This window comes from Anthonomus grandis, chromosome 12, assembly GCF_022605725.1.
Source record: "Anthonomus grandis grandis chromosome 12, icAntGran1.3, whole genome shotgun sequence".
Taxonomy (NCBI): Eukaryota; Metazoa; Arthropoda; class Insecta; order Coleoptera; family Curculionidae; genus Anthonomus; species Anthonomus grandis.
Window position 1 is genome coordinate 11,801,482 of NC_065557.1, and position 13,434 is coordinate 11,814,915.

A 13,434-nucleotide genomic window follows, 5' to 3' on the forward strand; every position below is an offset into this window, starting at 1 on the left:
GAAACCAGTTAAAAATGGTTCTTTTTCAGCACGAACATAATAAAATCGCACGAGTGATTTTAAAAGTTAAATATTCTTATTTCTATCACTTAAAAAATAATAAGATATGTATCATAGCAATTATTATAATAGCTTCACCACTAGTACGTAGAAAACGTATTTTATTAAAATTCTTATAGAATTTTAACTAGAAGAATATTTATTATAAGTCCTTCCATTAGTGGCCAAGATACGATAAGATATTTATCATGGCTGTGATTTTAGCAGTCGAATAAAACGAGTAATAATTCTTCTCTTATGGCTTGGGGTATAACAAAATTGATTTTATTACGCCCTACACAAAAGCATTGCGTTTAACCCTAAAGCAGTAAAAATATTGTATTTCTAGCTTGAAAATTATAAAACATACCAGTAATTTTATTATAGGTAGCGCTTGGAAGTAATAAAATATTTATCTGGGTTGTGATTTTCAAAAATCATAGAACGAGTAATATTTAGTAATATTTTTCTTTTATGGCTTGTGGTTTAACAAAATTTATTTTATTGTGCTCTGCCATACCCTGAACAAATTTAGGTTCTTCTATACTACCGGCTTTAAAATTTTAAATATTTATCATAGCACTAATCCTTGCTCTTATTGGAAATAAGAAAATATTTGTCTGTCAGTATTACATCAAAAAAAAAATTTATATGACAACCTAAAAATATTATCACAATAGTGATTCTAAAAGTTCCACAAACCCTAGATCAGCAAAAGCATGGGTTTTTTCCTACTGCACTGATAAAAAAATTAAATATCTATCTCGGCTATGATTTTCAATTCATGGAGAGAGTAATAATTTTTCTCTTATGAACTTGAGGCGTTTTTTCATACTACCTGCTTAAAAATTATAAAACATTTATCACATCAGTAATTTTATTGTGCCGCTTGGGAAGTGATAAAATATTTTTCTCATGACATAAAAAAAAATCTTACGAATACCTAAAAACATTATCACAGCAGTTATTCTAAGTTCAACAGCCCTAAAGCAGTAAAGAAATTGTTTTTTCCTATAATATAAGAGTTTTAATTTTTATTTGAAAAACATTGATTTTTTCCTATAAAGACTAATAAAAATAAAATATTTATCCTCGGCTATAATTTTCAAAAGTCATAGAAGGAGTAATAATTTTTATTTTATGGCTTAAGACTTTTTTCATACTACCTGCTTAAAAATTATAAAACATTTATCACATCAGTAAATTTATTGTACCGCTTGGAAAGTGATAAAATATTTATCTCATTTCATCAGAAAAAGTATTTATACGAATGTCTAAAAATATTGTCACAGCTGTGATTCTAAAAGCTCAACAGCTCTAAACCAGTAAAAACATTGTTTTTTTCCTACTGGACTAATAAACATAAATTATTTATTTCGGCTATAATTTTCAAAAGTCATGGCAAGAATAATAATTTTTCTTTTATGACTTGGGGTGTTTTTCCTTACTATCTGCTGGATATAACATATCTAAAAAATTTATCATAGTAGTAAATGTATTGTACCGCTTGAAAGTCTGATCTCATTAAAAAAGGATTTTATACAAATACCTGAAAATGTTCACAGCAGTGATTCTTGCAGTTCGACAGCCCTATACTAGTAAAAACATTGTTTCTTTTTCTACTGGACTGATAATTATAAATTATGTATCTCGGCTATGATTTTACCTGTTTTAGTCCAAAAAATAATTTAAAAAATGTTGTGTCCCCTGAATGGCAAAAATATTCACCTGGATGGCTTAAAACAACATAAAAGTAGTAAACAACATTTGATAAGTTCTTTAAAGCCTCCCTTATATTTCTTTTTTCCCTGTCTCCCTTGCAGCCTTTAAAATTGAAAAATTGATCCTTGTTCCATTTAAAACAATTTTTTTGCTCACAAAAAAGTGATATTATACGACCCTGAAGCAACTAAAGCAGGATTTTTATCTGAATTCCTCTGAAATTATTAATCTCGGCAGTGAGTAAACGACCAAAAACTAGTAAAAAACTATTTTAGTACCCTATATGTGACACAATATTTACCTGGACAACTTAAAACAAATATTTACAAATATAAACAAATTTTTTTTTTCTTGGCGGGTGGGAAATAGTACAGCATTATTCTCATTATTCATTTTTGGCTCATACACTAAAAAGTGATAAAACGTTATTACAGCAGTGATTTTAAACGTTCGACTAAACTGACGCTGGCCTAAAAAAACTAGTAAAAATGGTTTAGTGTGTTGGTTGTGACAATATATTTATCTCTACGACCTAAAATACCAGTAAAACAAGTTGCTACTCGCTTCTTGGTGACTTAGAAATAATACATTAATCTTAAATTTGTTACTGCTTCATCACTGCTGAGATATTGAATTTATTGTTAGTGTCTTGGCTTTGAAGTAATTGTGCTACTAGAGCAATAATCATCCTTATAGATGCTATTTGAGATGAAAATAATAAACTCGCATTACGTTAAAAATAATTTCTGGATATTACAGGTGCGATTTTTATCAAAAGTTTAAAATAGAATGAAAAAGGAAAGAAATAGCGATAATGGATCATGTTTATTAAAACCTTAATAAGAGACTATTTTTAGTAAACTCACTACTAATAAGACTTCTTTGTTAAAGTACAGAAGTGGTAGTAAATCGATAATTCGCTTTAAACTTCAATGACTCATTCATCGCATCACAATGTATGAATTAGGTCAAACTAGAATACATTTTTCCTCAGCAATTCTCGTACCTAATACCCTCTACTAAAGCCAAAGTAAGGTATTACCTCAACAAATCTCCATGCAAACAACTTAAGAAAAATCAGTCCGTTCACGTTTTTAAATCCCACGAAAAATCGATCGACTTGCTTTTATCCCACTGCCATGTCGTTTTTCCCTTTAACAGAGGCGACATTCATGTTGAAAAATTATTTGCTTACTTTGATGTTTTTTTCATTGTCAACCGGAATCGCTTTTTGCCCGGAAATTCAGCGTGGACTTTTTTACAATTAGTCCGGGAAAGCGAAGAGCCCTCGTTAAAACATTTTTGTTTTAATTCCACCACCGTTATAATATGCTCTCTGTTAGCACGTTTTCGGTGATGAATTGATAAAATTCTTGTTTCGAACTGGTTTATTGATTACTTTGTTAAAATTTTAATGCTATGAAAAAGTTTGTTCCATTTGTTTAAGTAAAATCTGTATTGTTGTGACGAATTCATATTTATTTACTTATTTTATGTCACTAAAAATCAATTTAGAAAATAGTATCACATACGATTAATTATTGAAAAGATGAAGACTCATTCATGTACTTAGGAGAAATATGAACTAAAATGTTTAGGAATATTTTTCGTTATATTTAATTAAATATAAGTTTGATAATTCGTTAATACAATTATTTACTTGAGGTAGTAAACAATGACATGGTGTGAACATTTTCTTACAGAAAAAAAAAATACTTTTTTAAGTTATGTTGAATTTTAAACCTTTTATTTATCTTACTGATTCTCTAATAGTCAATTTAAGAGGATAAATGTTAAGGGGATTGTTAAGGGTAATATTATATTTAAGGTCTTATATAAGTAACAAAAAAAAAGTTGCAATTGGATACTTTTACGTAAGTTTCCAGCCATTTTTTAAGCACCCTGTATTTTTTGATAGTGTCAAACTGCGTATTTTTTTAAATTAAAACAATACAAAATAGTAGGGATTTAAAATATTATGGTATGGCCCGAAAAGAAAAGATAATCAGTTTAACATTTGATAATTTTGTAAATAAGGGTATAAGATAGTAATACCAAAAAGTAAAACAAAATCGGAATTATTGACAATTATGAGTAACAGCGTCTAAGAAGTATGTCGTATCTAAAGGCGCCCACTTACTTAACAGTCCTAAATTTCAGAAATATCTATGATTAAAAAAAGTATGCTCAAGAATATTTCCTATAAAATATTTTAAATCAAACCATTTTCAACTAAAATTTCAGAAATATTTGCATTTTTTTTGTATTTTTATGTTTATTTGTGCGTTTTAAAAAAAAATGAAAACAAAGATAATTTGATACCTTAACAACTTTGACTTGGACCGAAAATAGAGAACTAGGGTAAGAGAACATGAGGCAAGAATTTCTCTTATGTTTTGAGTTTGAATCTTATGTTTGGGCCTCCATTCATGTATGATGAATGGAGCTTTTGCTCTGTTTGATCAAAGGTGTGCCTGTACAATCTGTAATCTGTCTAATATCAATAATCTGCGTACAACTACTATCTCCGAAAGATCGAGTAACGACGATACACATTTGACTATCCTTAAAATCCGGTGCATGCGACACCATCTGAAAAAACCTCATTACCACGAGACTTTTTTTGTAAGATTCCTACTTTACTGTGCCGTCTAAAGTACGTTTCCCGAAGTAATTCAAATGGTAGCTATTAACTATGTTGCCCTCCAGAAGTCAAACCATTTTCCACTGTTAAGATCAAAGCAAAAAGAAAGAACGGTCGATGAATCACTCCCACATCATATAAAGGGAACTCGCAAACGAAAAAGAAATAGTTCTCTCAAAGAATATAGGAAAAAATTTAAATACCTTAAAATGTTATACAGTGTGTATCTCGAAAAAACGCTCAGATACGTCGATAGGTTTTTTACTTGCCTATTAAAAAAAACCTCATTTTAAATGCAACATCCTGTATATTACTCAATTTTTGGATTCTTCAGAATATTCTCGACATATTTCATTGCAAAAATTTGTTATAGCACACTCAATACTCATTTCCCATTTTAGTTTTGATAATGGAACAGTAAAAATAAACCATTTCAACATACCTTCTTACTGACATGAGATTTAAAAAAAATAAATAAAACTGTGTTCTTCATTTTGGTTTATGATGCTTGGCCTTGGCAATTATTATCGGTCAGCACTAGTTATCAGTGTCATAGTCGTTTGAATTTCGTTAACTGCTTATTAGAAGAATAATGTAATGATTGGTTATGGAGATAACACAAGGACACAAATTCAAGTTGGACGCTTATTCCATGAAAAAATTCCAAATTTTCTTCCTATATCCCAAGGGTCGATTTGTAAAATAGAAAAACTGTTTTTGGAGCTTAGACATGTAAGGGATATTAAACAAGCAGCTGCGAATGCAAGAAGTGATGACACCAATTTGGAAAATATGCCTGAGTTTGAGAAAAATCCATATACTTTTAGTCAAAAAGCAGCCCCAATGTTCGATGTTAGCCATTCACAGATTATTCAAACATTAAAGGAAAATAAAATGCATCCATATGAATTGGTACCAACTCAGGAGCTCATGAAAGATGATTTTGATAGAACGGATTTTTGTAAAAAAATGATGGCAAAGTTAGATAACAATAATCAAAGCATGTTTTGTTTTCTGATAAATGCACCTTTACACTTCATGATTAGCTAATCAACAAAAATGCCGCTATTGTTCTATAGAAAATCCTCACTGGATGAAAGAACAATATACCCAACACAGTAAAAAGGTGAATGTTTGGGTAGGAATTGTTGGAGATTATATCAAAGATCCCTTGTTCATTGATGGCAATTTGAATGGTGATAATTATTTACCATTGTATATTTTGATCCAGCTAACTCACAAGTTCCAGCTAATATGTTTTCAGCAAGATGGAGCACTAAGAGATACACAGTATTACTTATTAGTTTTATAGTGTATAATAATGAATTCATGTAACTAAATAATTTTCGTTTTTAATGTTAATTTTTGAAATAAGTCGGAAAACTCTTAATATCTCTGAAATATTTTCTTGAAAAAAAAATAGTCAAGTAAAAAAATTTTCCTATACATACTGTGGTGAACAATATTTAGACACCACTTAACGCTGGATTAAGTGTCAGCTGTGTCAGAAATGGTCGCACGATTCTTGTTCATAGGAAGAAAATCCAACAAACTGGTTAAACGTGGGATATATGTTAATAGGAATGCATTCATATCTTACCCCAGAAGCAACCTATGGAACTCAAAGTAAAATTGTTATGGTAAATTAGTTGTTAAAGTTTTTTTCATATATCTTACTTTTGATGATTGGATATTATTTTTTATTCCATTAAAATTTTCTACTATTTGGGACACAGTTTTATTTTAAAATTATACTAAAAGAATACTATAATTTTTGTATTAACTCAAATGCTCAAATTATGAAAATAGAAAGAACACATATGATGGTACGAGACCTTTGACCACGGACAACGCGTTTTCAATAGATTTTGTTAAATGCTATAATTTACATTTTTTTTTCACATTTTCGATCAACTTAAAGGATGTCTTTTAAAATTTTATTAAAAAGCTCTTATGCGTCACTGACAAATTTGTGAGAGATTGAATGCAAAAATTGTGATAAATGGAAAAACTGAGTGGTGATGCTTCTCTGGCCACGCACAAGGCGTTTTTAGTACAAGTGTTTAAAAAGCATAAAATTCGAATGCCATTTTGTCAATACCATTTTGTATTATTTGTCAAACAGTTTTATATTCAAATTGTTCTTGGTTGGTCAAACGCCATGCATTACTAAGAAATTTCTAAAGTAATTCAATTTAAATGCAAAAACTGTAATAATTACAAAAACTGCGTGGTGGTCCGAGACCTCTGGCCATGCACAAGGTGTTGTTAGTACAAATTTTTACATTAAAACATTCGATTAACATCTTGTACTATTTGTCACCCAATTCAATATTAAAATTGTACGAATAAGGCCTTATGCGTGGCCAAAGGACATCGCGTTGGATTGCGTGGTGGTGCGAGGCCCTTGGTCACGTACAATGCATTTTTAACAAATTTTAAAATAGTACCCAATTTTATATTAGAATTGGATTGGGCTTTAAAGTTAGTAGTCATTTTTTAGCCTGAGAATTCTATGGAGAGCACATGTGGCCAACATGATGGTTCTGTATGAAAAAGGACACGGAGACCCCATACGAGTTGAAAAAGAGAAGACTGGCCTCATGCAAGTCTACAATTCATAAGGAGAATAGTTCTACATTAGATTGTCTATTACTATTAGCAGCAACTGCAAAAATCAAAATAGCCTTCCTCCGAAATAAAGGCCCATAAAGAAGAAGTTTGATTGATTGATCATTTGAGCAAAATGTATATTATTTATGCAAACTTACCTATCACAGTTATACACCTCTCTTGAAGGCTTACATCTTTGGCTTTTTGTGAGATTTGAACATATGAGCCGCTAGTTTCTTTTATTTGCTTAATGTAGTTACCTGCCTTGCCGATTATCATACCGGCTGTACTATTTGGAACTAAAATTTTAACCTGAAAATAAAAAATCTTTGTTAATAAGAATAAAATGCTGTATTTTAGCGTATAAATCGTTCGGAAAGCAAATTTCTTTTAAAGCAAGAAAATTAGATTAAAAAGAAACGAATTTAAGTGGAACTTAGCTAATACACCCGAGACTGTGCCTTCGGTTTCAAGGTTCTTTGTTCCGTTTATCTAAGCGATGTTTTAAGTTTCTAAGCAGTGATTTTCTGGAAAATTTTATTGCGCCATTCCTTAAATACTGTCTAGGAAACGCTAACCGCTGTTTGAGTTAAACCACTCATTAGCTTAACGGTTGCTGCAAATTTTGGCTATTTGTGGAACAATCTAAAGATTGAGATATTAAACTTTGTGGATTAGATTTCCGAAATAAAATGTACAAAACAAATATGCGTTTATACAATTTAATTTGTTTGGGAAAGCTTTGTTTTACGAATTTTATGACACTACCAGATTTGTAGTATGACTTTCGAATAGATCAAATAGTTTTTTGATTAACCCAAAGTTCTAGATAATTTTGATTGTTATTAAATGGCTGTAATCCTTCTATTTATAAAATGTTTACAAATTAAAGAAACTTTCTTTTACTCAGAAAATGTTTATGTTGTCAGGTTTTTTTTGCTATGTTTGATTTTTGTAGAACCATAATCAGTTTAGTTTTTTTATATGAATTTATTTAGTTTGAGGTTAAATTTATATCACTTATTAATGGCAAAAAAAATCATTAGTAAAAGAAACAAAAATTTTGTTATGTTATAACTTTGGCAATATTAAACAATAAACTCTAAAAAGTTTATACATAATTTATTCAATTTTAGTAATAAAATCCTAAAAACCTATTTATTTACAAAAATTAAGTATTTATAAATTAAATAAATTTAAGTTAATTTTAGCCTTAAACTGTATCCAACTGAGGATATTGATTAAAAAAACTTAAGTCAATAAAATAAATAGAATCTATGGTCAATACTAGTGAAGATAGGGACTCCCCGCCACTTAATTCAGCTGATAAGATGTCTATATGGATAAATTTTAAGTGTACACTTAAAATGAACAACGCAAATTCCGATCATTCTAGAACAGACGACGGTTTCAGGCAAAGCTGCATAATCTATCCAACTCTCTTTAATATCTACAACGAACATATTATAAGAGGGACTAAATTGATGGAGGGGTGGAATATCAGCTGGAGGTCGGAAAATCAGTAACTTGAGAGTTGTTGATGATACATTAATCATCGCTTCAAATTAAGAACAAATGAAAAAATATTAAGAAGTCTAAAGCAAAGAGTATTGCCTAAACCTTAATAGGAGTAAAACAAAAAATCATGTTAATATACAGAGCACACAACAATCTTCAACACATTGAAGAAATTAGAAGCGTCGAAGTAGTAAATAGTTTCATATAGAAGAAGAATGTCACAGAGAGATACGTAAAAGAACAACTATGATGAAACTAGTAGCAATTTAGTAAAATTTAAATATAACAATGCGCATAAAATTAAGACTGGTGCCAAAACGTGGACCCTGAAGAAAGCAAATTAAAATAATATAGAGGTTTTTGAAATGTGCTTATATCGTCGCATGTAAAGAATATCCAGGGTTAAACATCGAATAAGTGTATCAATACTACAATAACTCAAAGTAAAAGATAGACTGCTTAAATAAATATAACAAAAATATTTGCAGTATTTTGGGCATATTGTCTGAAAAATTGGTGCGATGGAGAAACCGATAATCGAAGGAGAGTTGAAAGGAAAAGGCCTAGAGGAAGATCTTCAAACTGTTGGATGGATCAAACAAAAATACTGATTAATGTAATAATAAAAGACGAAGGTTACAGGAAGGAGAACAACTAGTCGAGGGCAGAGAAGAATGGATGGGAATTATAAAAGAGTTGTGGAAAAATTATTAAGAAGAAAGAGCAAATTGTAATTGAAATATTCATTTTTCTTAGAAAACTAAAAAAACCATTCATCAACGACTCCAAATGAACACACTAATGAACTATCCGCATTTCAAAGAATTAGCAGTCAAGCGAATCATACACCGTTCGGGGCACAAACATCCCAATTCAAGTTACTGTACATTCGATACGAGAATGGGTCATTAGCAAATTGAATATTTTGTAAGATAAATTTAATGCCCCAATAATATTTTAATAAATGATTTATTTTTTAACGATACAGACTAGTAGAAATGGTAATATAATATAAAAGGGAAAGCTTTAAAGAATTGATCACAATTAAACAGCCTTGCACGTACAATTTCACTTAATTGTAAAAAAACTTAAAAGGTGACAAAACTTTGAAAAAGTTACAATTGGTTTTCCGAATAAAACGCATATTGGATTTTTACAATTCTGACCAAAATTATCACGATATTAAAGCAGCTCGATTTTACGATGCGCGCACACCCTCCCGGAAAAGAACATACTAAAGTCTGCAAGAGTCTCTCAAGTAATAATCAAAAACTGTTTCAACCGGTAGGACGCTAACTTCACACACATTTCTCTTAGACTTTTGTCGATACCAATGGAGTTTCACGGTTTGGAAATAATGGATTTTGATTGTCTGACTGAAGATGTTACGCCCCTATGCCGTGACGGCAAGCCACTAGTGACACTTCAGTAGCCTATTAGCATAATAAAAACATTATTATTTTTAATTTTGAAATTTTGAAACAAATTCTTTTTTATTATTAAACACGATTTAAAAAAGGACCCAAACACAGTCACTAGTAAAAAACGAAACGTTACCGGGAAATCTCTCGCAACACAAATATTTTTCCAAAGAGGACTTCTGAGCTGATTTTTGAGTTGATTATTTTCATCACTGTCTCAAAAAGAATCCTACTACGGTCCTGTAATGTTCCCACTCAGGACTCCATGCAGACTTGCCCGAAATACGTACGATCCAACAGGACCGGAATTTAAAATTTAAAAAACGACAGCCGAAACATTAATAATCAGCTGATGAAAAAATTGTTCAAAAACACCAGAAATATTTACACTTAAAATCGCTTCAATTAAGTAAGACTTAAGGGCTTTAAAATAGTACTTATAGATTTACTTAATATGACACAAATAAATTTTCAAGGAAATATTAGTGTTGTTACATATTAATTAATTTTCATTATTATATAAACGTGTATATGATAGGACATTATAAACTTCATTTTCATAAATAGGATATAAAAAAATTAAATTTACCGTGGTGTAAGTTTCTTTAGAGTTTTATAGGAAAAATAAATTAAATTATAATTTTTAACTGAAAACTAACGCTTGCTAAAACGTTAAATTTATATAACATCTTTATATGATTAAAAATTCTTTTCTAGGTCGTAGACTGAACCAATCCTCAATATAAAATTTTGTGAAAAATTGTATAAATTGTAAACTTTATAATTCATACTTAAATAGGACGTTTGTACACATTTCGATTTTGCCACACAAACAAAAACACATAAAACACACAAAAAAATATCCACACCTTGTATATTTAAATTGTTAATTAAAACAGAAGAAGTGGTAATAGTGTTAACATACAGGTATCATATTTAGAAAACCTGAGAATGCAAAAATATTATACTAGGAAACAATGGAAGACAATAAAGTATGCAAGACGAGAACGGATCAATTATATCAGACAGACAAAAAATTAAACCTGGATCTGTACACCTCTAAAAAACCAGACCTTGTCGCCACACATATTCTCAACGTAGAATCGGAAGACATGCCAGAAATTACGTCAGATGAAATAAGACATGAATTAAAACAGACAAACATTACAAAGCCTCCGAAGAAGAACTCATAACAATAGAAATGCTAAAGTTAGACGGAAGGATACTATAGGATAAATAAAAAGTACTTCTGAGCACATGTCTCTCAGAAGGAAGAATACCAAGCAAGTGGAGCAACGCATAAGTAGTCTTACTATTTAAGAAGGGTGTCATAAACTTCTAACAGGAATTATTACTAACAGGTTAATCGAAAAACTAGATGGGTACAAGTCAAACGAACAAGCTGGATTCAGAAAGGGATATATAGTGAACCACTTAAAATATCCCGCTCCATTTGACCTTTGTCAACTATCAGAAGGCGTTTGACATAATTGAGAAACGGACCTTTATAATAGCAAAGAATAATGCCTGAATAGACTCTCAATATACTACTATTATGAGCACTCCATCTTGCCTTTAAAAATCGACAAAGATTTCATAACAAATAAAGTCGAAACACAGAGAGGGATAAGAGTAGAAGATACTATCTTTCCCAAATTGTTTACCTTGATTTTGAAGGACATCTTCAAAAAACTACCATGAGAACATTTTGAAATTTTATATCGACGGGCGTTACATCAACCATCTCCGTTTTGCTGATGATATTGCTAGCGAGGTAGATCATCTTTCAACTATGTTGCAACAGCTAAAGAATGTATCATGGAAAATCGGCCTGGAAATGAACTGAACTGCGAAAAAAAAGTATTGACGAAATTGATGTATTTATGATATAAAAAAAATAGAAAACGTCAGTGAGTACATATATCTGTGACAGAAGTTCAGAATAGGAGAGGAAAATCAGACAACCGCATTTAAAAGAAGAATTGCACTAACGTGGGCTGCCTTTAGAAAGATAAAATATAGCATCCTTAAAAATAAATATATACCAATAAAGTTGAAGAGAAATGTGTATTATAGCTGTATCTTACCTGTAACAACTTACGGACTGGATACCATTATTATCACATAAAGAACTCCTGAAAAAATCAGAGTTTCTCAGAAAGCCATGGAAAGAGCGAAATTGGGCATAAATCTAAGAGACAAGATAAAAAATAAAGAAATAAGAGAAAGAACGAAGTTAACAGATGTAGTCGAAAGAATAGCTAAACTTAAATGGCAATTGGCAGGGCATACGGCAAGCAATGACATAGATATATAGACATTAAAACTACCACACCTCAGAATAGATGGGTTGATGATATAAAAAAAATTGCGGGTAGAAACTGATTATAGATAGCATAGGACAGAAAGACATGAAACTAAGTTAAAGAGGCCTATGTTCAGGAGTGGACAAGCAATGGCTGAGGAAGAAGAAGTACTATACGACCAATTAGTCGTCGCCATATTTCCATGCCCTTGACATTTCCACTAATAATTTATTTTTTTGTTCATTACTTATTTTAACATAATAGTAAACAAATTATCCATATTATTTAAATAAAAATAAATGAACGGTAGCGGCTCTTTTAACTTCCCACACCAGAAATTCAAACTATTTAAAATAAACCTCCCTCAACGATTCACAACAATGCTTCAAAGTAGAAATGCTTCAAAGAAAAGTTTTTATCGAAATACGGCATAAACATCGGCTGGCTTCGCGCTGCTTATCTATTCAAAAACTTCTGATTGAAAGATTCGTGAAGCTAAAGGGCTTTGTGATAATTTAATTACGTATACTTCGTGTTTACTTATTTAAAATAAGGCGCTGAAATAGATTCTTATAGCAGGAAAAGTTATCTTCTTTACATAATCAATACTTAAGAAACATGAGAAGTAGTTCAAGTAAAAATTGCTCATTTCGATTAAATTTATATGAAAAAAAATAAAGATGTTAAAAAAGTTCATCTTACTTGCTTATCACGTTCTTGCATTAACTTGCTATCGCCTGCTTCTATAACGGGCTTCGTCAAGTCAGGCTTTTCCCTAATCTTATCCATTATAAACTCTAAGACAGTCATTATGGCATCTACGCCACCGGTTATCAGGCACACTCTTTCTGTTGTTCCTGAAAAAGAAAAAAATGTAATTATAATAAAAATAAATTAAAACAATTAAATAAACCACAGTTAACTTTAAAGGGATTTAACCAAAGAATGCAAAGTAAAGATTAAAAGCCTTTTATGAATAAATAGAACATTTAAAAAGGGTTATTATAAGAAAAAGATACTCGAAAATAATGATTGAAATATAAATATTTTTTAAATTATTCTCATCTAAATCAATTTAGTCGATAAGATTTTTACTATACCGTGTTTATGATTTTTGCTTATGATTTTAGCCATTTAATTATAGTTTTTCACTCAGAACATCACTAGTATT

At 30.4% G+C, this 13,434-nt stretch overlaps 1 protein-coding gene across 4 annotated transcripts in view; it reads right to left on the reverse strand.

Moving 5' to 3' along the window:
• The window catches only part of LOC126743265 (RNA-binding protein Pasilla), a 144,031-nt gene that overhangs the window by 21,145 nt on the left and 109,452 nt on the right, over window positions 1–13,434 (reverse strand). For all 4 annotated transcript variants that reach the window (XM_050450268.1, XM_050450265.1, XM_050450267.1 and 1 more), the window contains exons 4-5: window positions 12,966–13,120; window positions 7,177–7,330 (exon numbers count right to left, since the gene is read on the reverse strand). In XM_050450268.1, coding sequence (XP_050306225.1) covers window positions 7,177–7,330; window positions 12,966–13,120 — 309 coding nt within the window. The remainder of the gene's footprint in view (window positions 1–7,176; window positions 7,331–12,965; window positions 13,121–13,434) is intronic.